Here is a 27,877-nt window from a genome sequence, read left to right as displayed (position 1 = left end):
CATGACAAGAATACATACTCAAGGTGATTCCGAAAGCGGATCTCCACAAAATCATCCATCCATTGTTTGATCGTGTCCCAGTGTCGTATCGATACCCATGGGCGTAGCCAAGGAGGACAGGGGGAACATTTGCCCCCCTGGACGGAAAGAAGTGGTTTTTGCCCCACCCTACAAGAAAAAAATTGGTTTGCCCCCTCCTCCCTTCCCAGAGTTATAAAATTTTTGTGTAATATTTAATATTGCAGTATAATTTGAAATACGACCAACAGCCTCTACTAACAAAACGCATACATTTTCAACGATTTATGACTTTAACAACAAAATAAAGTGTGTCGGCTACGTACAGCCTTTTTCACTGTGGCAGTCGATGTGTTGATATTTTTGTTCCCCCCTGGCTACGCCTATGTCGATACCATAGGTATATTGTACTTCGAATTAAAAATGAGCGATTTTTAGGAATATGATTAGTTGCTCAAATGAATATATTGTCAGATCCGTTATTTTTCAGACTACTGTGTATATAAAAGAAAATCGGTGAAGGCGATTCCAGTGACGGTAATCCAGGGTAAAACTGTTGCTCTAATGCGTTCTGTACTGTGTCAGGTTCAATTTGTTCCATTCGATGGGAAGTTTCACGCGCAAGAGAGTACGTTATATCCACCGACCGTGTGATTCCGTGAGAAAGTGTGGAACGAGAAGTCATGGATGGAGTCGAACCTCCAGAAACAGGAGGTTCTGCACCCATGACGACGATGCTTTCCGCGGAGTCACTATTATGTGGCCGGTGTTCGTAAGGAAAGTGCCTCCGTGAGATCGCGGTTAGGCGATTATAGGAGGGGGATCCGGTGCATTACGCCTTTCCCTTTAAATATTTATCGCATTTCCTACGAGAGCTTGACTGGTTTTTCTTTTGTCGAGCGGACCGAGCTCGTAACAGCTCGGTGCTTTTCACAGTCGTAATTCTCAGGTAGATTAACACGGTTGGTTGACCCCCCGGCTCTGTTTGGATTCCCCCAAGGGCCTTTCTTCGGCCAAATGCCCCCCAGGAAATTCACCTCTACAAAAGGGGACCCCCTTCTTGGTCAAATACTGGCCGTGTGAGGGGTGTTTCAAGAAGGAGTGTAGTTCTCGACCCTTTTCGTGACTTTGAAAAAATTATCCCTTTGTGTTACACCCGGTCAAGATGATTAGCGATAATGGATACACGGTCGCGCACTAATTTCAAGCACTTTTTGTTTGTTAGGCGAATCGGACCTTTCATAAACGGTGGGTACAATGTGTATTTTCATGTTTAGTTCTGTTCTGCTGATTGTAGTGGGAAGAATAAAGAACATTAATGTATATTGTTTAGGAATTTATTACATTAAAAACTGTATGACGGTATAGTAATTTTAATAATGTTCTAGGGAAATTTCTTAGCTAAATATAGCGTGTGCAAATAATTTTTGCTGACGAAAAGCGTGAATATCGTATGAAAAATGACTGTTTTAATTTTTACTCGAAAACCTTTGGTATAAACCGTGTAGGTTGTAACTAGACTGAGGATGTTTATGCAAATTTTCATGTTAAGAAACACAGTAAATTAAAAATAATGTAAAATTAACAATTATGCATTAACATAACAACTTTAGTAGTGCATTCGTGTGATTAAAAATATTAAATTATGAAGACAGTTTATTCTCATGAATTAGTTTCATACGACTCTAGAGAAAAATTCTGATTATCTTAAGAATATTCCTCAGAACAATACAAAAATCAAGAAAGTACAGTTATGTTCTTTCACAGAAATTTCCGTTCGTTGAAGACCCTGGGTAGCACTAACAATGATATCTTATGACACTAATGTATCTACCAAGTATTTAACTTAACGCATCCGATTAATTAACCAGCGAAGGTATCCTTGTTACAATAAAAAAGTTGTTTACCTGGAGGAAATACCAGGAAAGCTACGGTATACGCCATTCAACCGACTCAAGAACCTCATCAGTGGAACAGTCCCAATTTTCGCGAAGAGGGAAATTAAGACAATAATCATTTCCAGACGCAGCAGGACTAATTACGATAGAACAAGGAGTCGGTTACGATGTAGCGATGTAAAGTCTAGACAGCCACGACGCAGACCGGAAGTCGTCGAAAAAGTGGACCGTTAGTTCGGAATCTCGGAGGAACGTTCTACCCTCTTTCCTCGGCTTGTTTACTCACAACCGCAATCAGAAGAACGTTGGCTGTTCGCGAAGTGATGAATTTTTAAACTACAGAATTCTATTAATTTTATCATAGTGACCTGCAAATTATATTTTACAACAGTGATAAGCAGCCTTCTTTTTCAGTAAGCCAAAATTAAAAATCGAATAATTCGAACGGGTTGCTACAACCACAACTTTAAAAAACCTAACTTTGCCAGGCTCCAAGTAAACGATTGACGGCCATGGGTTGCTCATTACTGTTCTACGAGGCTGAATCTATCATTTATTCTATATACGGTATGAAAAAAAACGAAACGAGCAACGTTTTCTAACTCGCGTTTCCTTCGTTGTTACAAATGCAACGTATACAGCAAATAGCTTCAACAACATGAAGGAAACTCGAGCCAGAAGAGCACTTGTGTTCTCAACATCGCGTTTCGAAGAGTCTGTCGACTACTTTGAGAGGCCTAACTCAAGGAGCAATCTATGTGCTACGTCTGACAGCAAGAATTATTATTCTTGGACGTTTTTATTGCGTAATACATACATTTCTTACTCGTTTTTTATCATTGATAGTTAGGTAATTACAAAATGTTAGAAAGGATGTGAAAAGTTGGGATTCAATCTTTATTGCTGTAAAAGATAACTTTTGACTTTAAACTAATGTCCATGGTGTGTCAAAATTGATTCTACCGATCTTATAAGAAAAAATAAGTCGAAAGAAAAGAATAAATTTTTTTCGTGTGAGGTTTAGTTTTCGAGAAAATTGTGTTTGAAAATTCATCTAAATCACGTGTATTCGTGCTGGCAATAAGTAGAAACAGTCTGCAATGAACAGACGCGCTAGCCAAGTCCTATTCTACTGCTAGTATATTCAACAAAGATTCAAATTCGATTATCTCGAAAACGAAACATCACCTGAGAAAATGTTGTTCTTCTTTTTCGACTTATTTTTTCTTATAGAATTTACTTCCTGCCTGGTTGTCTTACTTGATTTGAGACATCCTGTGTAATTTTGATAAAACATCACATTTTCTTCATACAGACCAGGTGTCCTAATATTTATCCGCGGTACGGTATATGCAAAAGATTTGTAATAGTATACATTCTAGGAATGTATAAAATTATCCCAGAAAAATGGTTCTGTGCAATCACTTTCTCTGATCTACAATACAACACCAATATTCACAATATAGTATCAACATCACAGGTTTTCGATATCTTCAAACGTAATTATTTTATTCGACAAGAAATAAATTGCTTGTTGGTACATTCAATATTTTTTGCCAGAGAAGGAACAATATTTTTGTTGCACGATCGTGACCACAACATCAAGCCGCGCCGTTATTAAACATCACGATACTAAAATCTTCGTGAACCAGACAGAAACTTCGCTGAAGTAAAGGTAATCTCACGCGATCAGGTAGCGATTAAAATCTCTCGACAAGCTGGACACCGTTAGAGCCCGTCTATTCGATATATTTTTGCCCCGTTTTTTCGTCTCGGTGGTGAACCGAGACGAGATCGAGAGCGTGTTTATGCGTGCCGGATCATAAAATAAGCGGCGCATTGTACCCTGTCGGAGGCTGGCCGGGGTAGAAATCGAGCGGAATCGACGATAGCCATAAGAAGCGAAACCGTTTCGCCGAGACACCCTCGAGAAGTGGACGGAATTAAAAGAGCGGAAAGAACGACGCTCGAAGTTCATCGTGGTTTGTCACGAAACTGGCTAGTTAAGAGGGCCTCTGTACCGTTATACGGAAACGTCCGAGTGTTTGTTTTCAATCTTTGTTGCATCTGGCTCCTCGTTATCTCTGCCCATTGTTCCAACGGATCCTCGTTCGCGAACTGTCCGGAACGTACATATACGCGAGCGCACGAGTAATTTTCCGGCGAACGAATGGAGATCTAGCGAAATTGATTCGACGATGAACAAGTAGCCAGGGAATTTCCAAATGTACCGTGACGTTTTAACAAGGTCCACGAATTTAGGGATCGTTGCGGAGGAAGTTGGACACGGCGTGTTGCGCATTTACGAGTCCGACTGATATTAATATTTAACTTTTAGAGTAAATGTACAATTTCGATACGTACACGAATTCCTTTTGTTTCTGGGGAATTATTGATGATAAAGTAATTCTGGCGACTGCAGACGTTAAGACAATTATAGGGCAAGGGGTTAATGTTAGCATGTCAAAATGAAGGATTTTAAATTCCTTGTGTTACAATTACTGAAATCTTAATGATGCTTTTGTCGGAATTTATGTTAACTTTTAATTTATTATATATTTGAGATTATTCTATATTATGTTACATTATATTGTACAATGTAATTTACTATACATTCAACGCTGGTAGTTTTAGTGTTAATACGTTGACTACAGCTGTTACGATGTAATAGAAGTTACAGAATTAGTACATATATAAATTATTTCGAATCGGTTTTAGCACATTACGTTTATCAAATTATCGTAGAATAATATTTTCCTCTTTCCGCTGTCACTGGTGACCATCAAGGCAATCTACATGCTAAATTAGATTTCTAGCTTATTAAAATAAACGTAAACAGTGGATTACTTTATTGGTACAATTAATAGTTTCTCTAATTACTGCGTTTCTAGGTTGCATACTAAAGGTAAAATTGAACAGGTTTCATGAAAGTTCTTATTTCCTTGCGTTTTGTGCATTTGTTTGTGGCAAAACATGCACGAAGATTCGCAATCTAATAATTACACAGAATAATTCAACACTATTGTTTCGAAGTATAGGATACCATTCGGGTATTGTTCACATCGCTTGCATAATATCAAGAAAGACACTAATTAATGTATGCCTGTAAATTTTTTTCTTTCGCAACGTAATCTTCTCAATTTCAGTTCATTATTCCTAGCTGCGGAATTAGTTCGAAACTAATGTAGCGTGTTAACTGCACAATGGATAGTTGAGACCATGATTTGTAGGTAGGATAATACTTAAATCTAGAACGGTCTGATTAAACGAACAAAGAAACGGATTTGAATGGAATGCGCTTCTTTTTCTCTTTACAATGTCCACCGGTGAAATTCGTATTGTGTCCGCTTACTTTCACGGTATATTTTCACGTCATTTCGAAATCTGAATTCTATGCCTGATCGAGGACACCTGCATATATGTTCGTAATGCTGTTCGAACGACAGACATGTCGAATATCGAACTTAGGAAGAAGAAATCTGCTGATGACCTGAATAATTCAGAGACTAGAGGAATCTTCTATTGGAAACGGAAAATTTATATTGGTTAACTGTTTATTAATACGACGAGACACTGATTAGTGTAACGATTTCAAAGTGAAATCGTTGCGAATCATTCAGTGCATCACTTATTCCCCCTCAATGATTCAACCGATCTTACTTCTAGGAGGAACCAATTTCTTTCACAATAGAGTTATAAAGCAAGCAAAATCCATGACAATTTATTGCAAATTTTGCAAGTATAATGTAAAACGAAAAGAAGTGATATTTCTTCTGATGGGACTGTAAATACTTATTAGCGGTAATGTAGATTAATAAGCTGTAGGAAAATCCTTCCTTTTTCGTAAGTATTAGGTGTGCCAATAAGTAATCTGCTACTTCTTACCGAACTCAGTATTCATTTTTATACAAGTTAAGGACTTACACTGTTCAAACCACGTGCATCATTTCATAATTTTTTTTGTTACATTTCTATTCTTTCAATTATACTTGCTACAAGCTAAAATCAAATTAAAGAAACATATATCGTCTGATCGTTATATACATTAACTACTGGTGTTAAATCAATTTTCTGTTCAAAATCATGTTTCTGATAAAGAATGCAATTAAAAATAATATCCTCAGTTTGTTCTACTCCATTTTTACTCAAAGGAAGGTCAAGAAGGTATTTATATAATCTACAATATGTCGTTTCACAATTAAAAAGATAGTGGATAACTCATTGGTACACCTAGTACTAACCCCTTTTATTCAAGGAATGAGAATTTATCAGTGACCCAGATGGTGTTTAGCTCAACTGCTCATCTTCTGTTCCCATCTAGGATAACCGCTCGGTCCTCTTTACGTTCCCACCAGGGACACAAAAATTCCCTCGATAACGTCCCGGAAGCGTGTTTCGCGTGCAAGTCACGGTTAATTATCCCGTCGCGACTGTCTCGACCCGCATTTTCCTTCCCCCTCGACACGTCAATTCAATTGTGCTCGTGGATCCCTACAGGCAGGGAAGATTCCGTGGCTGGCGAGCCCGCGCCACGAGTTTTTCCTCCGCTCCCATAATACACTTCACGGTGAGTATATGTAAGGTGCGTGCACTCTCACCTGTCGGTGTCGAATGACGATATGAAACGGGAGATCGGGTACGCCTGTTCCTCGTGGCGCGGTTTACCGCTTAAGGGAGTATTGTAAAACAAGAACGGAGTTTTTTTCGACCTCTGGTTTTTTCGCCTACGTTTCCTTGTTTCCCACGATTCGATGCCGCGGAGCCAGCGGAACGGAGAATTAATCCTGTTTCGATGAATGTTTGGTCGCTGGTGAATCGAGGATATCCGTGGAAAAGGAAAAGTGAGAGGAGAAATGAAAAATGTTAAAGGAACTTTGGGGGAAACTTTATTTTATAGCAGTCGTAAGGACTTATTATAGCGAATTGAACAGTTTTTTCTTCTTAAAGGGTGATAAAGGAAGGGTGTAAGATCTTGGGGGTTTATAACGTTAATTGAGATGAGATTAAGAGGGATCAACGTAGGTGCTGAAGTCAGTTCTTTCGTGATTAACCCTTATCGGTCGTAATCATTTCTGACGCGACATTGCAGTCTTATCGTAGAAGTCGTATGTCTAACCTGAACAGGTAAAACTTCTACCTCCGAGCCAACGGGAATTTATAGAGAAAAAAGTAGCGTCTGATAAGGATTAAATGTAGTTTTTTGTTTAGGATCGCTCGAATCTAACATCTGTACTCTCAGTATTAACTGTATTGCGCTTGTATCCGCACTCGGTAGTAACGTACACCCGATTAATTAAGCAGTAACACTTTTCATCATTAAGATAAAAAAGTTGTTCACCCGGAGAAAATACCGAGAAAACTACGGTAAATCACTGAACCGTCTCGAGGATCTCCTGTTGAACAGACCCAATTTTCGCGAAGAGAGAAACGAACACAATAATCGTTCCCAGACACAACGGGTCTAATTGTGATACAACAAGCAGCCACTTAGTACTTTATTCACCTGCAATTGCCGTTCATACCTTCAGGTAGCGTCGAATTTCATCCTCTGTCCTCTTCCAGATGATATTACACACCGTCGACGATTTCCTTTCGTCCTGCAAATAGAAGTCGACTTACGATACGATGAATGAACTGATTCAATTAACGAAATCGATCTGTAAATCGCTATCGCAGACGAATCGATGGAAAATTTTGAACCACCTGAATCATCGTAGATCGTGTTGTCATCCCGCGATTGGTCGTCGTATCGATGAGATAAAAGAAGCGTTTGAAGGTGTAACTCACACAGACGCGCGCAGCCTTGATACATTTCGAAAGGTGCAAGGAGCTGCAAACTCGTTACGCAATCCCGTTTTAATTGCCGGGTGAGTCACATAAGTTTTGTAAACAATAATAGTAGCCGCGAAACGGCACGGCAGCCGGGGACTGTCGCTGTCGCGGTTGCGACACGCGCCTTTACTTTGCGGTAATCAACCTGTAATCTCATTAATCCTGTACTTGGTGGATACTTTCGCAGATTCTGCAGATAGTACGGCCGCCTTGTTCTGTGGCTGCAACCGCGATTTTACCGTGCCGACGCGCCTTGTTGTGTACTCGAGCGAGTTTCGACTCTTGGGCGAACGCCTACACACTTCTTAACTATCTGTTTCAGAAACAAAATCAATATCTTGATAGGCGGTTTAGTGTAATGAATTCTTTATCGTTGAAGATTAATTTGTCATTTGTACTTCCTGTTCGAATGCAATCGTGATTTTTAGTATAACGATGCAATTTATTGCTTATTTGAACGGGTTACGATCTGTCAACGATAACTAATTCGGTTTGAATATGTATAGTATTAGTATTTGTACTAATTTAATTATGTAAACGCAATGTTTCGAGAATTAATAGAAAGGAGAATCTCACTTTCGTTATGGAGGCTTTTATTAACCTCAGTAGGATTGCAATGTTTATTTTATTTTCTTTCGTTTATTCAGATATATCATAAATATATAATGGCAGATGTAGCAATAAATAGTCCTCTATTTTTTTAATAAGATGACAATATAGTTTAAATTGAATACATGTTCACGTCCCTATGTTTCGTAAAAATAACGAGGAATATTACAGAACAATGAAGAATGTTATCAAGAAATCACGGATTTTTAATTCCCTTGAACTTCAATAATGAACTCAAGAAAAAATACAGGATTACTAACTGGTACATCGGATAACAAACGCGATTTGTCGCTACAATTTTTTTATCATCAAAGATCAATTTATTTAAGATTCATCGCGTCTACTTTTTAATATCTTTGATTCGTTACCGTTTTCGAGCGGTCGATTTATCGGCGTAAAACGATTGCACTCCGGGTAAGTTTAACTCTCGGGCAAGTTTACCTTTCGGGCAAGTTCCGGTTGCGCTATTTCCACGCGAACGAGATTACGCAACACGGAGTCTGGAGCACGGGATTTTATACTACGGTTCGTCACAGCAGATTGAATATTCGATCGCGTAAATGACTCCGTTCGGCGGTACCTTTCGAGTCAGCTACCGCGAACTCGACAAGGAATCGAATTAACCTGTCGCTTACGTAAAACGATAACGCGATACCGAAGTCGGTGACTGTGTCACCCGGTACATTGCGCGGACAGTCAAGCTTGTCGCAGAGTAGCTTGGAACGGAACCAATTCGAAGTTGTTTCGGAAGCAATAAAAAATCGATGGTTAATCGAAATGGTTTTCTTCCTCTTCCGATGTGATAATTCTGTTCCGTTCCAATGCAGTGTGGAAATGTTCAAATTGAGAAAAACAAAACCTTATGCGTCGATTCCGTTCGATTCCGTTCGATTCCGTTCGATTCCGTTTGATTCCGTTAGGTTTCGTTTGGTTTCGTTACGGTTTCGTTACGGTTTCGTTCGGTTTCCTTCGGTTCCGTTCGGTTTCCTTCGGTTCCGTTCGGTTCCGTTCGGTTCCGTTCGGTTCCGTTCGGTTTAGTTCGGTTTCGTTACGGGTTTGTTCAGTTCCATTCGGTTTCGTTCGGTTCCGTTCGGTTTCATTCGGTTTCGTTCGATTTCGTTCGATTGTATTCCGTTGTGAGTTAGTCCGAGGCAAGCTTCAAGCGATTATTTTCAGCCTGATCACCCAATATCGATGGAATATAATCGTGACGCTCGGCGAACGTGTCGCATCTGTTCAAACTTCGTCTTCGATCGACGATGTGGATGAAATACACCGTTCACTTCGTTTATCATGCGATCTTTCGAACACGTTTCCTTTGCCTGCTCGAAGACCCGCGAGCAAAAAGCCTGCAACTGTTACTCTTACGAGAGGCAGACGCAATCGCAGAAGACTCGATTCTTTCCCCGATGAAGCGATATTTCGAGGCCGTAATAGGCCTGGAGAAATTGCACAACGCTTAACACCGATCGCCACGGGTTTCCTTTGCCTTCTCGTTCACGTTAATGCTCGCGGACGTATCCGGCTTAACCGTTGCTTGGTCGCTATTGTAAAGCAGAGGCAATAAAGATCTCAACGTCGAACCTCCGCGTTCTGAACTGCGCCAGTTCTAATATTATATTGTTCTTAACTCTCTACTGGCCCGGTGTAACTTTGTAACCAGTTTTACCGTTATAAGCAAATAAGAATGCTTTTTTCCACAGTCGATCAATGTAACTAGAAAACAAAATTTATTAGACACTTGCAAATGCATTATTGCTCATTGTTAGTGTGACCTTAAAGTCACAAACCTGTTTTAAAATAAACTTGAAACTTACAATATTAAAAATTTAAGTTCCTATGTGTTCACTGGTCAATGGTGAATAGTATGTATGGATTCTATCAAATTTGTTGGACATTTGTGCCTTGATTCTTGATAGGAACTCTAGTCTAAAGTGTCAAAAATTCAAAGTAAACTTCGTAATGTATTCACCTCTTTTTTAACGTACATAAGTGTTAAAATTCTGGGTGAAGGGCAGTAAATTTCAATTTGTTTCTTATTTTCTAAATTACTCTAAAAAATGTAAGTTTGCAGAAAAATCCGCTATCTACTGATTGTAGTTTCCTGTTAATTGCAACATGTAAATTAAGAGACCTGGGTTCGAATCGTAGACGAAAAGACTGTGAATAGATGTTTAAAAGAAACGTCGTTTTTGCTGTTTAATAATCGAGTGTAACCGGTCATACGAGCATGCAAGTGGCATACATTATGGCGACTGAGAATTTTTCTGCTCTGTGAATAATTTTAGTTCGAGCTCGTTGCATTTCTTACAAATCTGCGCACTGTGTTAAAGCATTTCCGTCTTGTTCGGTGAAGTAAAAGGATATTTTCTGGGTTTCTGACAAAGAAAGGATACATGTTCGTGACAATCCGAGGATTTTTCTTCTCTGTGAATGAAAGGTATGAAATAGAGTTTGTTGTATTTCCTGTACGTTGCATTTTACTTCACGGAACGGTAGCTCCTTTTAGTGAAGTCAACAGGCGGAAAAAGACATTTTCGGAACAATTACGGAATTTTTCTTTTTTGTGAATAACTGTGGTTGGAACTCGTTTTATCCTTTGTATGATACATTTTACTTCAAAAGACTAACCTTCTCTTTGGTAAGGCAGAGGAATATTTTTCAGGTATGTCACGCACGATTTCGTCGTTTGAAATGTTGAGAGAGTATTTTAGTTTGTTAACTATGTAGTATACCGATCATGAACCCCATGTAGATCTAACAGAATACTCTACTAAATCCGTCTGACACGATAACTTTAATTACAACAATGTAGTTTAATAATATTATTATATACACATAAATACACATGTATGAACAAGGTTAGGCTCAGTAGAAAAAAATTATACGCATATCTTAAGTACTAGTACTAGTATCTATTGACCAAAAGCTGAGTTAAGCACAATTACCGAGATAAGAGCAATGAATACGATGACGGAAGGAATTTTGTAGTGTTATTGGAACACTGTTTTGCGACGAACTGTGGAACAAATGGATGGACCGAGTTGCGCTTACTATGGGCGATCGCTCGACTCGACACGGGCCATTGCGGCTCGATTACCGAGGCTGACTCCTTCTCTTTCGTTCCACTCCTTCCTCGACGAGGGGTCGCTTTGTATTGTCGTTTTCTTCGGAGGGAAAGTGAACCGCGCAACGCTCGGGCGCCGCAAGCGTACTGCGATCACCGGCGAAGTGCAATGCCAATTAAAACGCAATTATCGCGAATATTCTTTTCCGTCACGCCGACGATCCCCAGGTCGGACCACTTTTTTTTGGTTCGATAAATGTGAGTCACGCGGGCGGTATGCGTCTGGTAAAAGCCTTCCACGTTCCAATCCTTTACAATGCTAATTAGTTTTATGGCGAGAAAACCCGCGATATCTGTAGGAAGTTCAGCTCGTAGTTCAAGGAGGATAATTGGAGGAAATTGTGGAAATGGCATATAGGAACATTGCAGACATTGTTAACAGTTGACAGATTAATCATGATTATGGCTAATTATCAAGATCACTATTAAGGTCATTTTGACCCTGAAGCGTATCATAATTTGTAATCACTTTCTTTATTGCAGAGTATTTACGATACCTTTTTTTTTTCCTTGAAAGTTCCTCATAAAGTTTATAGTTTCCGTGCTACTTTAAACAACGATCCTTTGCGAAAGGAATACGTTACATAATAAAACCAACAGAGAACTCTAAAGTTTCAAAATATCAGGTGGTAAATATGAAATTTTACGATGAAACTTTTATCTCAGCGCAGTCGCAAAAAAATTAAAGCACACGGTGGTCAAGCAGGATACCATAAATCAATTTCATCGCAAGACTCGCCTCATAATCGTAGCAGAATTTCTCTAGTTTCCCGGGAATTTCCCTCTTGTCCAACGACGACGCCAGGTCCTAGAACCACGGAGAGCAAATCTTTCGTCGGAGTAAACAGATTCGCGAGGTAAGGTCTTACTCGTTGCACCGTGTAATTAGATTGGTTTCGGTACGATAAACCGTCGCCACCTTGCAACTAAAGGAAACACGTGCGCGTGTTGCCACACGGCATGAAAACGGGACTGACTTCGTTCCATTTTCGTAATGGAAATCGCCGGAAGCTCGTAAAGCCTGAGGTTACTGCTAAACGAAACAAACTTAGATGTCCAAAAAAACGAACAGCGAATCTATCAGTGGATTTTCTATAGCATGGTTCAAGGTTTGAAATTCCTCGAAGTAACTTGCTCGTGGACATTCCTAATCGTAGTCCAGGCGATCGTTGCGTTGCCACGATAAATCGAAGATCCCCCGCGAGACCACCTCGTACCAGTCGCAGCTCACTCGGTTTCCTTGTTTCGGTTATTTTCTCCTTCTATCCGGGACGGATGTCTTGTTTCGTCGAGCAGAAAGCGACAGGAGCTCAGCCATTAAATTAGAAGTCCGATAAAGTGTGCCGGAAGATGGATCGTTGGGGCTCGCTCGTATAATTAGAATAATCCTTACGTCGAGGATGATTTCCTTTTCGAAACCTTGTTATTTCGAATCTTTATTACACAGTTGTTCTATAGTACACTACTGCGAGTAACTGCTGTTTAATCCTCGTTCATTTCCCTTTCTTATCCCAAGTATGAATGGTCGAGGTGAGCCTCTTGAGTCGGATGAAGATATAACGATCGGTTTTCTATTTTCTGGGCAATTAATTTTATCTTTTAATAGGACTTTGTTTCGTCATTCCGTAGGATTCACGACGACATCAGAATTGATGTCGAAGGATCGGTAAGGAGCGATCGAGGATCGATTGTTTAGCAGGATTCGTGAGTCACGAATAGTCAGGACCTTGTCACGGAAGCCGGTTTTCGAGCAATGGTAGATAGCCTCTGGCAATTATCCGCATCGATTGGCTGCTCGATGCTCGGGTAGCTTCCAATTGAACACTTGGATTAACCGGCGGTAACAGATGCTTGAGTTTGCAGAGTTGAGTGCCTGTAATAGCCGCGTATCTATGATTCATCCTTCGCGATATGAAGAACGATAGATAGCGATACGCGGCTGGCGTTTCGATTATGCATTGTTGTCGCACGGAATGGGAAACAAAAAACAGTTACACGATGATTATTCCTAGTCTGTTCATAAACAATCATCGAATACAGTAATGAATTCCGTTTCAAACGTTTTTTTTCTGTTTGTTGTAATTGCGATGTTACAAAAGTGCACAACAGGAAAAGGTATTTGTCCGAATACATTTGTCAGCAGCCTTCAATGAAATTACGCAAAAGTGATTTTAGAAACTGGGACGAATCGTAGTTCTCTTCCGAGTGTAGCCGAAAAAAATTCGTTGCGTAAAACGTGGAATTGCTTAACGAGTGTCTGTCTTTCTACAATGTGACTCGTTTCTCGAGCGCGGCGGTGCAAGGTGCAATTACATTTTCTCGAAAAGTGGAACCGTGGAGTATGAATTTATTCGACTCCGCGGTGCAGAGCTCGCAGAAGAGGTTCGTTCGTTACATAAAGGAAAAAGAAATGGGCTGCGTGTTGCAGTGGAATCGTTACGCTTAAAAAAGACTCTCATTAAGCAGTTTCTCTATTTTGTTCGTACAACTCATATTTACACTTCTGTGTTAAGAATATAGACGTTATCACGAACAGATTTGTACAAATTTCTCAATCAAAATCAGTATCTTGATCTTGTAATAAAATTCAGTTTCGATCTAAAAATGTCTTACCTACTGGCGAATACAGAATACCCCAACGATTATTCGACTAACTTCATTAGAAATTTCTGCTCTTTCTTCGTCCATGTTCCAACGACAAAATGAAGAATTTATCGAATCAAGAAGTTGTTAGAATGATAAGATAAGGTCATATAAAATAATGGTTATCGTGTTCTTTCGTCATTACAAATTAAACGCATTCAAAGAGTTGACAAAAAATTTGCTATAATCACGTTAAAGCTCTCTTGAAACCATGCTATACTTGATAAAAACATTTTCGATCGGACTGCTAATAACAGAGTAATCTCTACTGATCACGATTCGTGGTTCACCTTGTATGTATAATTCAGGTATTGAGGGCAAGAATTATTTGGGCACTGTGTATCGAAATGAAATTCCAATTTGGAAAAGGCAACGGTCGCAGTTTCCTGGAGCTGTTTAGCGTGGGAGTGTTGTGTTCACAGCGTCATCGGCAATAAAACCATCGCAATCGGGGTAACAGTACGGGATGGAGAACGGAATGGAGATCCGTGACTCATGAATCTCCGCTAGTTGCTTCAGGCGGTGTTACCTTATGGAAAAGCGTACACACACATTCCATGTCTCTCTTTGCAACACACACGTTCGGACTTTTCTGCTCCTCGTCCAGAATCTTATTTACCTTTCTCGTTTGCCCGCACTTTGAGCTCGCGTATCTCTTTCATTGCACCCTTTGCCTTTTTTGGCCATTCCTCCTGCAGCTCGTTTCTCGTTTCTACATACACGAGTCGAGTGGTTTTTTTATTCGGTTTAGTTTTCAATCCAGTAATTTTTCGTTAGGATTGTCTAAAATTAATTAAATTACAATGAGCCTTTTTATATGATAATGTGAAGTAATGTTAGAAAATTCATAAGAATGCCAAATGATGTCCCCATAGTAATTGTTTGTTATATAACATTAGACATTATATAATTTAGGTAGTGTTTAGTTATTTAGATGAATATTATTGGAGGACAGTATTTGATTCGATATGTACGTCTTTGAGCTTTCAAAGAATTGTGTTTCGCTTTATACTCTCTAGTCAAAGAGATCGTCAATTCTTCAAATTTATTTGTTCAACTGGTTCCCCAAACAATAATTCTCTTTATTCCACGAGTGTCCTTCTGGTCTAATGTCTTTCCATTTGCATTAATTATCACTCATAGATGAAGATTACATCTGAGAGCTACTGTGCCTCATTCATTCATAACAATAAAAAATTTTCCACTGTACTTGTAACACAAGTTTATTGTAACAGTACAAACGTACCTGGGGAACAGGTGTTTTTCGAATAATAGACGTGAAATGTGTTCTGTATGATAAACGATGATAACAGTGGTTGATATACAGTGTGTACTTTCCTGCGATCCAGGCCATGTCGTGGACACTTTAATGCTGGTTGACCTTCGATCGTTCTACGAATTAACGTATTGTTTAACGGCCAGGAGTTTTGAAATGGTAAAATTTAGCGTGAGCCATCCGTCTAGTATCGAATAATTAACAAAGTCGTAGCTGACGTAAAATACAGTTTTTAATTAATGGTTGAACGCTACTTCATTCTAATAGTAACATTCAGTATACTAAAAAAAAAGAACACATAGAACGTAAACAAAAGAATTATTTTAAAAGTACAGTAAGTCAAAATTCAAAGCCAATACAAGATGTAGCAAGATGCTGGAAAAACTACGTCGATCTATGATCCTTTTAATATTCTATTTAAATAAAAGGAACACACATCGAATATTTTTCGTGAATGTGAAAAAGAATTGTTTCTTATTTTACATCCAGAAGAATTGATTTCATAACCAATGACGATAGTGTTTCTTTTACTCTTCTCGTGGAGTATTATAAACCCCAATGGTCGAAGACTACTTTCTTTTAACACCCCGTATACGATTTATGTTAATTCCGTGACGGAATTCATTGGCCTCCGGCGAACTTTGGGGGATCGGCGAACCATAAGCCTTTGGCTTCGCCTGCGATCGGTCGATGAGTAACCATGGGAGACCAAGGCCGCACCGTCTAGCTCGATAAATTCCACTGACATCAAAAAAACGCGATTGTTTGTTTGTATGCACATTACAGCCGCCTTATTATTTTCGCATGCATCGGGATTCATATCGTGACATCGTGTTCATAGATCATTCAGTTAAACTGAAAACCATTTCTACGAACTGCGAGTGCAGTTTGTTCTTCATCCGTGTCGTGCAGAACGATCGATCATTGGATTAGCGTTCTGATCCTAAAGGATGATTGGAGTACCGCGAAATTGATTCGTATCTAATCGTTACTCAGTTGCAAGAATACATTTTTTTTAAATACACTAGATAAGTTGGATTATATTTTGCAATTCAGAACGAACATTGATAGTTCAATTCCCTTTTTGTTTACGTAATTAAAAGGAAGATACAGAACTACAGGATTGCTTAAATTCGTGGCGATTACGCAAACCTTGTGTGCTATCAGAGATGGGCAAATTCATTATCTAGATAAAGAGTTTCGAATAACAAATAATAGATAAAAACAAGTACTTCGCAGTTTTAATTAATTAAACGGGGAAATTTCAATTTTTACAATAAAATAATATTTGTTCTTGAATGATAGATACTTGATAAGCAATTATTTAATCTATTTAACTATTTAATGTACTGCCACTTTCATTATGTATTATTCGAATAATATTCTGCCAATTTCTGTATGCTATTCAAGTAACTACATATTGCATACGCATTCGTTACGTAATATTGAGCCAAAAAAAAAAGTTCCAATTACGAAAATGTGTTACGTTACGTCTACAGTCATTAGTAAAAGTATATTCACCACATTCACATTTCCAAAATAATCCCTGCATTCTTACGTTATAAAAATTTCTGCACTTTCAATTACAACAAATTTTCGAATAATTGCTTTACTACAGTGTTCATATATTATAAGAGACTCGAAAGAGCAAATACTTTGTATACTCAACGTAAATTATTTAAATATGAGTTCTTTAAAAATTATTTAATATAACAAATAATCGAAAACAAATGTCTGATTTCGATTCAAACCTAGTCCGAGCAGCTTAGCGTGGTTAAAACGGAGCAACTAGAAAAGAAAGACGAGAATTCCAGTGACCTGGATATGCATATACCCCGGATTCGCAGCCAAAAAGTCAATTTCCTCCTCGTTCCCGTTTCGCCCGGTCAAAATGCAAGATTTGTGTCTGGCCGCGTCCCAACCTTTTCCAACCTTTGCGATGATGAAAGTCTGTCCCGGAGCTTTTGTTTCGATCCTGCACCGTTACGAAACCCCTCGAACAATTGTCCTTTCACTGGACCTCACGTGGTCGAACTTCGTCGCTCGTAAATTTTCCGAGGCTGAAGAGCTAGCCGTGAGTCACCTGGAGATCTCTTTAAAATTCGTCGAATGACGTCCACGGTGAAACGACACGTGGCGGTTTCGACGAATGGAATGCTCGACAGGATCCTGTTCTTTCATACTTTTTGTGTTTCTTTTTTTTTATATTTTGTTCATGGACGTTTGTGGTAGCCTTCGTAGGTCGATCGCGATACCTCGAGGTCGGAGTTAGTCAAGCGATTCCAGCGGTGATTTAACGAAACGGCGTTGTGGCTCGCCACCGATTTGTTTGTTTATCGATTAGAAATTCTTACACCGCATTGTGTGTATACCAACATCCGACACGGTATTTGCTGAATCGTGTCTTTTAGCTGAGCGAATAAAATGAGTCACAGCATTTGAATTCTATTAATCGGTACGTGACTACTGATTACGTTTCATTTTTATATATTCGATGAGATCATTTCCATATATATTCGAGATGTAGGAAAGAATTGTACGAACAGAGTTGGTTACACCTTGTTTTCTCGATGAAATTTTCCATGAATCACTGCGTACAGGTCACGTGCAGTGTGTTGCAACCGAAATCTGGAGTTTCTTAGTATAATTAGACCCGGAGAATTAGCGGAGTAAACGATGTCTCGCGCTAAATTTCGGAATACCATTAAACTTTCAGTTAAACCCGAAATAGGAAGGCCATGAATAATACTGATTATTACAAATTTCATATAGAAATGTATTTCTTAACTCTCAACTTCATTCATTTACTTACATATTTTAGTAACCATATTGTAGAAACCAAAAACTTCTAGTAGGCTCTAACAAATTTATAATTTGCAATGGTATCTTGTATTAGTAACTCATCTTGATATTATTTTGTCACTGTTATCTGAATATCATTTGTAAGAAAAATTGGAGTCGTTTACGACAACGTTTTGGTAAGGAAACAGTTCGCAACTTCCTTACAAACATCTCAATTAACAATACGGTTCTATGAAACGAATTCTCGGTAAACAACGCAACCACGAGTAATGCTCAATGTTAAAAAAATGTGATAAAAGTATACGTACACTCAGAATTAACGACTGGTACCTAATAACACTTTACCAGTAAACGCAGACGTGAACAAAAAGTATTGTTACAAGTGTGGGTGCTCATATATGAATGTATACGTGTATATCTTTTAAATTCGCAATCAGAGTAACCATCGTGTGCCTTCAGTCCATTCCGATTCCATTTGGTTCTATTCTTCACTGAGTTTCCGTTGAATAATTCTATAACGATCTGAATTTTCCACAAATATATTAAAAACAGTAATAAGTACATACTATGAATATTAACCAACAAAGAACGGTACTAATATTTTTCACAAGAACGTATTCGTTGAAAGAAGTGCTTAAGTATTCCAGAAACGGCGTCAAATCGTGTACAACGTATTTATTACGAATCCAATTAGATTCCCAGTTTACAGTAGGGTTTACTAAGTAGGCTATCGCGAAAAAGTAAAAGGCGACCCGGCACGCGCGAGTGGCCTGGCAAATTGGCTTTTCATCGATTTCTTTTAATGGTGTTAACATTCTCTCTGTTTTGTTGCGACACAGAGTCTAGAGCAAGAGAGGCACCTGCTCCGTAGGCGGCTCGAGGAAGTCAAGGGCGAGAGCGAAGCCAGAGCTTTGGAGCTTCAGGCAGACGTGGAGACGCTCAGGAGCCAGCTTGAGGAGCAGAATGAACGGGCGAGAAGAGCGGAACGGGATCAGGCGACCCTCGTTACGGAGCTCACCGCCCAAAACACGAGGTTCGCCGATCAGCTGAGAGAAGCCGCGAAACAGGAAGAACAGCTGCTCATCGAGGTCAAGGTGCTCAGGGAAAAGTGTGCTATCAGGAGTACCACGCTCCAGGATCACGTCAGCAGCCTGGAGGTTCTCAGGGACGAGGTAAATTAACAGTTTCCGTCTACGACGTTGCTCAAACTTTCCGCGAAAGCCTCGAAACACTCGTGTTCCGTGGAGTGGAATGCTGTTGGCAGGCTGGTACATACGCGAATATTTTTTAGTAGTGATCGAATCCTAGGTGCTTTGATCGGGATGATTCATAAAATTGTGAGTCATCGTTATTTTATCGAATAGAGAGGTGCGTGTGTTTATTACAGACCTGGGCATTTCCGAAGTGATATTATTTGAAATATTATTTCAAATAACATGGTATTCTATTTTCTAGTCATTTGAAATAATTCTTAGAAATAATTAACAATTATTTTCGACTCTACAAATATCCGAACATCCGTAGCTTCAGGTACTGTAATATCATCAGTACCTAAGAAACTTCCACAGGACTTTTTAGAAAACCTTAGAATCGATTACTATCCACTGTAACCTATTTCTGAGGTGCTTCTACCTTTGCAAGTACCCGAATACTTTCCATTTCAACTACTCCAAAACTAAAAGCACCGAAATCATGCATAAAAACATTTAGGTCCACGTTCGAATTGACCAGAATCAAATCCAAGGTATATCTCCGATAATTCCCGATTTCACACATACACCCGCACCCAGTTATTTATTACGCAACGATCTTTGTGAGCCGAAGAGAATTCGTGTCGAACGATTGTCTGGAGAACTGACCCCGTTTTTCTATCTCCGATCGTAGATTACTCCACAAAATTATTCTGGGAACTGCGTTTACCGTTGCATCGCGGACATTGTTAGTTGAAGCTGAATATTTATGATTCGCGCGATATCGAATGATTATTTCCCCCGTTTTAACGAATAGGACCCGGAGAAACGCGAACCGTGAGAAGCGTTCGGGTGGAGCGAGCGTAATCGTGACCCTCGACGATCGACTCAAACTCGCCGTCCTTCGACGATACGCCCTTTGTTCTCCCCTTACAAGAGACGGCGACGACGGCGGCGCGTTCTCGAATTTCCGGAAATGCTCTTCACGCATGAATTAAGTGCTTGATGCACGGTTACGCTGTCTTGCGTGTTGCGTCGGATGTTATTGATTATGCCACCGAACGCTGAAAAAACTGAAATGTCTTCGTAGAGGCGAAATGTTGGTGTTTTCCGTTTCAGGAACTGGGTCGTAGGAAATCGTCATAAACAGATCGGTTACAGACTGAGATAAATAAGAGAAATAATATTTCCGTATGAAGAAATAGTAAATAGCTTTGTTACGTGTAAGGAGGAGAGGAACAAAGGACATGACACTGAATCGATCCACGTTAGGCTATCGTGCACTAGTCTTTGGACAATTGATGAAATCTGAGCCAAAATCATATGTCGTTATTGTAATATGATCACTTTGAAATGTAATTGATACCAATTGATGATACTGATTCTCATTCAAGTTTGTATACTACTTTCATCGTTCAATATTAACACTTTCACTGTTATATCATCCAGATAATGGTGATACATCTCTATCATCGAGGTTCAGGAATTAATTGTTTGGTCGAGAAATGTTTCTATCTACAGTGCTTGCATACCTGAAGATTACCCCACGATTACAGGGAGACATTCAAATCGTACTATCACCTCTGTTCTATTCTTCCAATCAGGACTTCTCTTAGGGGGTGCAACATAATCACCCTTCCCCAATTAACAAACAAACCAAACGTATCAATAACGTCGAAAATGTTACTAAACACGTGTTCACGCACGGGATGGTATCCTATGCTGTCAACAGCAGTTCATAAGTGGATTGTTAGAGGCCAACAAAGTCGAGTCGAATAAAACGCGAGCCTGTTAAAGTTGGACTTGTTGGCGTTCCAGGTGCAGCTCGTGTCCGCGCAACGAACAGAATTAGAGAGGAGGTCCTTGGAGCTACGGGAGGAGAGGGCGAGGGCTATGGCGGCCCTCGAAGAAGCCGAGGAGAGAGCAGCGGCCTTGGAGCGGCTCGGCCACGAGGCGGAACACCGGGCGAAGTTGGCCGAACGGGAGAGGTGAGTCCCTGTGATTCGACGCCAGCTTCTTAACCCCTTGCCCTACGATTTTCTTGACGACTGCATACTCCAGGATTACACCGTTGCCGATAGTTTCCCAGAAACGAAAAGAATTCTGTACTTATCACAACTGTATATTTACTGTAAAAGTTCAATATTAATGCCAGCAACGTGGCATTTCACTTCGACTCAAAGAAAACTCAAGAAATATTCCCCGTGAACGCAACCACTGATCCCCGATAAACGTGGATTCTGGTTGTTTCTTCACCGTGGAGAACACGGATCGATGGTCCCGTTCGATCATTCACGAACAATCCATGGAAATTGGTCTTCTGGTTAAGGGGGTTGCTCTGTCGGAAGACTCAAAAAAATGTGTTGTAATTTCAAATAAACCGGATCATAAGTTTTGGAGTTATTTATAACGTCATGAGACTACTGGCTTTTTTAAAGGCCGATATGAATTTCATCTCGAAACATTGCCTACTTGTTCCCTGTAACTCCTAATCAATTATCACTTACCAGTTCCATAAAAAGGGACTTCAAAAAGTGTCTGTTTTTGGGTGTTTACGCAGAGCCAACCCCCTTAAGCCTTCTGCATTTCAGTAAAGCGGAGTGCGGTAGACAATATATTCGTCCCCGTCCTCGATTGCATTTGCGATAGAATGCAACGAAAGTGTGTTACATGAACTTCTTAATAACTATGTCACACGTGATAAAACACGGTAGACATAGACCTACGTCGCAGTTATGATAATAATACCTGGTACTAAGCCTTTAGCTATGGCGGGGCTGGCCAAAAGTAGCTATAAAAGTAGTATTACAGTTCTGGCTATGAATATGCACTTTTTCGCATACAGGGTATACCTTTCATTATCACTATTCATCGTTATGCTGAGAACGGTGAAATACTTGTCCATTTGTTTCGCGCAGTAAATAAATCAATGTGATTACCGTCGGTGGCTATCCGACGATTCTTAATGAACTGTATAGCCCGAAGTAATTATAGTGGACATGTGGTTCTGAGCAATCGGTTCACAGGAAGTCATTATAGTGGCGGGTATTTGCTATAGAGTCAATAATTGACAACTGATCATTATCCATTTCAATTACTAACGATATTATCAAACATTAACGCTTGATTTTTCGAGTCGATGTCGAGCTGATTTTGAAAGTGGAGAAGCCAAAGAATTTTTGTATACAATAAATTCCAATCGTTCACGTACCAAATACCATATTACAAAAGTCTTAAGCGTCCAACAACGCACTACCATATGACCCGTAAACGATCGCCGTCAAAGACCGCGCTAAACGCAATTTAACCTCCACGATCGTAACAAGAACCGAACCCATTCTGCGCAATACAATCGCCGATCTCAGAGCCCACGCGTCGCCTCGGAAAGTCGATCTGGCGCAAGGCGATCTGGCTGAACCGGGAAACGGAACAGGGTTCGAGTCGCGTGGCATTCAGCTTGTCCGTAGCTCATTGTCGGTAATCGTGCAGGCTGTTTGCTCGAGTTCTTCGAAGAATAATCGTTTTCCCAATTCGTCACGGCCCAAAACCGGTACCGTTGCGCAAACACCAGTCGTTCGTTTACCAAACAACGGTCTGTTCGCATTCTACCTGTAGAAAAAAAGACGACTCTTTATCAGATGTGTTAACGATAATCGTCATTTGGTTCGATCTGCAGGGACGAGCTGGCAGTAACGTTAGCAGCCATCGAGGCTGAGAGGAGAGGCAGATCGGCCTCTGTACAGAAGCCTCCCAGGTCGTTACAGGCTGAGATGGAGTGCGAGGAGAGCGGAAGCTCGTTGGGGGAACAAGAGGACCTTCGAAGCGAAGTGGCCAGAGCGGCGAAACGGTTGAAGGAGCTCTGCGTTCACCTGAGGCGGGGGGAGGACGATTCAGGGTTGCAGAGCGACTGCGACGAGTCCATGCTCGTGATCAACACCACTGAAGAGGTGACCACCAACGGTCAGGAGACTCTATCCAGCGCGGTAAGAGACTCCACGTAATACACTCTCCCCTTTGTTCGTCGACTTCCGGTTTCCGGCTTCGGAGCACCTCTCGAGTGCCCACGGTGTGTACCACGACGAACGTGCTCGGCCAACTGATCGGAGCAAAGAGATCGTAGATAGCGAATCGAGCGGGACCGGTGCTACCAGACAATCGTCTCTACGATGTGCTTCGTTCTTGTGTTTGCCAGCCGTATTTACGCGACCGCTTTCGTTTGGCGCACTTGGTAGCTAGTTTTTTTGAGTTGGTTCGGTGCTCCTTAAACGGTTCGATTTGCTGGGCTGGTATTGTTAACTGCGATGAATGAATATCATGAATGGAGCCCTCTGTGTGCTAACTGCACTTGTCTCGATAATACAGTCGACAGCAAATTGAACTGTGCGAGGAGTATTGATAAGATAACTCTAATGACTCTGAACAAGTCTAATGACTTTGAGTTGGCATCAGTGTAAGAACCTGGAAACAGGTGTCATTCGCCGAACGGGGTCTTTTTAAACCACCATTTTTGGAATCTTCCGGTTCTAGAGCCTTATTATCCGAGCCCCATTTAATTCTTCTATCTTCTCATCTATCCTAAACGAGTATGGAGGTCTCTTTCATAGCCATTTTTAATCTCTATATGAATCCTAATTAAGAATCGACATGACTACACATCACGAGCCCTAAGTTTCTAATTCCACTCTATTTCATACATACGTTTAACCAAGCACAGCCTTCAAGTACGTTCTTCTCTTCCTCACAGCCGAACTGTCCCGGCGCTCTACTGGACATCGTGGAGGAGGTGTACAATCTGGCTCTGTCCGGCAGAGGAGCACCAGGCGAGTTGGGCCTGGCGGTCGAGTTGCACAGGGTACGGGAAGAGTTGGAGCACACGAAGGATCAGCTGAAGCAGACACAGGACGAGCTGAAGAGGCGCGGGGAGACTCTGCTGGACATGACCAGCAAGTTGAGCGTGTCCGAAGCGGAATTGCGTGGTGTCAAAGAGGAACGTGACAGAGCTCGCGGCGACATGGAGCACTCGCAGCTGACGAAGGACGAGGTCGTGGCACAGGCATACAAAGTCAGGGACCAGGCGGTTGCCAGGAAGAACAGGGCAGAGGTTGAACTGGCGAAGACGAGAATAGACGTTCTGCAGGCGAACAGCCAACTGATGGAGGCGATTCAACAGAAGATCGAGCTTAGCCAGCAGCTGGAACAGTGGCAAATGGACGTGCAGTTGCTCCTGGACGAGCACGTCCGTAGCAAAATGATGCCTGTTAGGAACACCATCACCGCTTCAAACGCCGAGAACACAGAGATCGTGGCGCCAGCGAGGAAAAAGCGCAGCACCGGCTCCACGAAGAAAATGTTCGGCTTCTTCTGACGAAAGTGATTGCTCACAGGACGTGTGATTAGTCAGGGACGCCGTAGCACGGTGAGAAACGAAGACTGCGCTCGAATGGGGATGTTCTTTCGTGCGTCTCGAAGCGTATCAGGGACCATTCGACCGGTCATCCCTCTCGATTCAGGGACAGACCGGTGGATTCGAATTTATGGCGGTGATTCCGTCGGGATAAACGATTACTGTTTCCACGACTGTTTCTAGGGCGGGGAGTAGTCATCGCGAACCGTTTGTTCGTACCACGTTTTTTTACATGTACTTTTAACGGCGAACAGAACGAACTCTTCTCCCGATAAGAATTTCCGCGGTAGGAATTTTTGTAAATTAACAATCTTCTCCTTGGTAATGGGGGAAGCTTATACCGCGTGTTGTTGTAACGAGTTAGAGTCGGCAGTAATAACGACGTAGGTTTCTTCCTTATGGCGTGAACGAATTGCATCGAGGAAAGAAAGCGACAGTAAACGCGGTCAGCTCGAGCGAGTTAAGAAGGATCGTCCACGGTGAAGCGTGAATGCTTTTGTTTTCCCTTCGCCCGGACGTTCCGAGAACGTCTGGTCATTCCGGTAATCGTGGTACGGCTCATTGCCACGGTGAGAACGATCTCTCAGCGGCATCACGTCGTCAAGATCTCCTCCGGTTCGTCGGGTTCAAGCTTGTTATTACTTCGAGCGAAAAATATGAGAGAGACAGCAGCGGACTTCCTAGTTGTCGTCGGACTAGATTCAGAGCGGCCTAAATACATCGATCCTTTCCCTCGTGTCTGTATATAAACGCGTTTTTCGACAGACTGTTGCCTTACCGGACAGGAATTTCTTTATCCGTTGATTGTGATATATTCTATCCACTGTTACGTTAAACTTCAGGGTTGATCTTGAAACGTTATCGGGTAAATATTAAAAATGAATCATCGAAGAATCAATTGAACGAAATTTTAGCGCAATCGTTATGGCGTTTTTTAAATTGTAAAATTCATCTAAGAGTATTCTAGATGGAATTGTCGACCTCCGTCCGAATCTTTGTCGTTCCGCGCGGACCAGGATGCAATTATAGCTCGATGGCTGCAGAGAAACGGGAGATCGATCCGTTTTCAGCCGCGACCCTACGGCCCTTTTAGGCAACGACAGTGCAATAACGCTAGAGAAATTTCTACGCGAACCGGCCGTGTCGGTCAACCGCGACGATGTTTTCTCGGCGTTCAATTTTCATTACGGTCCGAACGGTTAGCTTTAATTGAACGAACGGTGTTAAGTAACAACGAAGCGGTTGCACGCGGATCATCGACGCGCGGCATTGTCCTTTGTAAATTAGTAGCCGACGAGCGAGCCGCGGCGCCTCGCCGTGATTGTAGGATAGCTGTATAATTCCTGATCTGACAGTGAGCAATTCTGAGCAATTGTGACAACATATTTATTTAATAAAAGTCTGTTTTACGGATGCGTTGTTGAACGACAACTCGAAAATTCGATCCTCGAGGTCTTGCGGGGTTCAGGTTCTTGTGGTTAATACTGTTCGTGATTCTGAATGAGAGCTCGTGTCTCTCTGGAAGAGATTCGTAACAATATTATTGAGTCATCAAAGCTATTTCCTAATATTGGAATTTTAAATATATTATAGTAATATTAGGAAAAAACTAAAGCATTTTCGGGGAAACAGACGTTGGCATTCGGGACAATCGAATAGTATTTTCTGTGTTTACCGTGATTCAACCGATACCATTTTAATTCAATTATTACTGTTTAGTTTTGTACTGATGGTAATAACTCGTTCCTACCCTCTAGATTAAATATATATGTGACAATAATTCTTAAGTATTTAATTTAAGATAGCATAGACCGTTCTTGCATTTACTCTGCATCAGTTGAAATGCTGGTGTAATTGTTGAAGATTCTGTTTATAATTTAAACAGGAGAAAAAATGCAGTTATGTTTCGCTACAGGTCATCCTGTTAAACTTCGTACTAGTCCATTGATATTTGAATCAGGAAGTGAGATATGAGACAAATCAGATACGAAACCTCGCTGAAAGATCGTCGTCAGTCCCAACTGTTGATCTACGATCGTGTTATCGCTATATCCCGAAATTAATTTCTCGACGATATAATGAAAATTGCTGAATTCTCTAAGTCACGATCGATATCCAATCAGAGTATACAATAACAACGAGCTTGAAAAGAAACAAATAGGCATTTATTCACAAGAGGCAGGTGTAGTTACAGTAGTTTCATTCTGTCGCTTTTATATATATATATATATATATTTATATATATATATAATAGTATCTCACGTTTGTTATAATTATCGATCGGTCCAACTACGCAATATAAATGGGCATGAACAATGGGGGAGGGGGCGGGTGCATACAAAGTGTTTTCATTTTTTTTTGTCCTTTCGTACGCTCTAAAAAACGACGTCGTTACGAAACGCGTCGCTCGGATATTAATCTTCTCGCTGGTTAGAATTTCTTTTCTTCTCTTTCTCGTCTCGCGAGAAGCAAGATTCTATTCTAATAAAAGAAACAACAGAAAAACAAAAAGGGATTCCTCTATCATGAATAGAACTTCGTTGGCCGCTTCCCGGCAACGACGTTTCCGTGCGGTACACGTCGACTGAAAAATAGTCGACGGTATATACTCGTTTATCGTTCTCTATGCGTCTTTTTTTCTTAAATATTTTTCAAATAGTCTTTCGATCACGCGATAGTTTCAAAGGCGATCGTCGCGCGAACAACATTGGTTTCCCCTCTACATCTCCTCTTATCCTTGTAAATCGGCGTGTAGTCGATGCTATTTAACAATACTTATTCGAAATATTTTGACCGATACGGCGACTGGACTGGGCGATTTTCCACGCTGGTTTTCCTTCCATCGCCGTCTTATTAACGCGACCGGCAATGAACTTTGACGAACAACAATAGAATTAACAATGATCGATGGTAGCGTGATGAATCAGATTAATTAAACGAGATGACGCGGAAACGTTTACGTTTTCTTCTTCTTCTTCTTTGTCTTGTTCTTCTTGTGTCGTCGAGACAATCGAGTCGAGTATTGTTTAATTGCCATAAGGCATAAGGTATAGAGAGAGAGAGAGAGAGAGAGAGAGA

At 40.8% G+C, this 27,877-nt stretch overlaps 1 protein-coding gene across 1 annotated transcript in view; it reads left to right on the top strand.

Annotated features, from left to right (window-relative positions):
- Positions 1-26,212, top strand: part of LOC107190652 (bicaudal D-related protein homolog) — a 37,724-nt gene extending 11,512 nt beyond the window's left edge. The window contains exons 2-5 of the mRNA XM_015579494.1: positions 19,045-19,377; positions 21,214-21,383; positions 23,072-23,378; positions 24,140-26,212. Coding sequence (XP_015434980.1) covers positions 19,045-19,377; positions 21,214-21,383; positions 23,072-23,378; positions 24,140-24,760 — 1,431 coding nt within the window. The 3' untranslated portion in view covers positions 24,761-26,212. The remainder of the gene's footprint in view (positions 1-19,044; positions 19,378-21,213; positions 21,384-23,071; positions 23,379-24,139) is intronic.
- The last annotated feature ends 1,665 nt before the right edge of the window (positions 26,213-27,877 follow it).

Source organism: Dufourea novaeangliae, unplaced genomic scaffold (assembly GCF_001272555.1).
Source record: "Dufourea novaeangliae isolate 0120121106 unplaced genomic scaffold, ASM127255v1 scaffold170, whole genome shotgun sequence".
Lineage (NCBI taxonomy): Eukaryota > Metazoa > Arthropoda > Insecta > Hymenoptera > Halictidae > Dufourea > Dufourea novaeangliae.
Note: the sequence above shows the minus strand (reverse complement) of the source record. Positions and strands in the feature narration are given on the sequence as shown.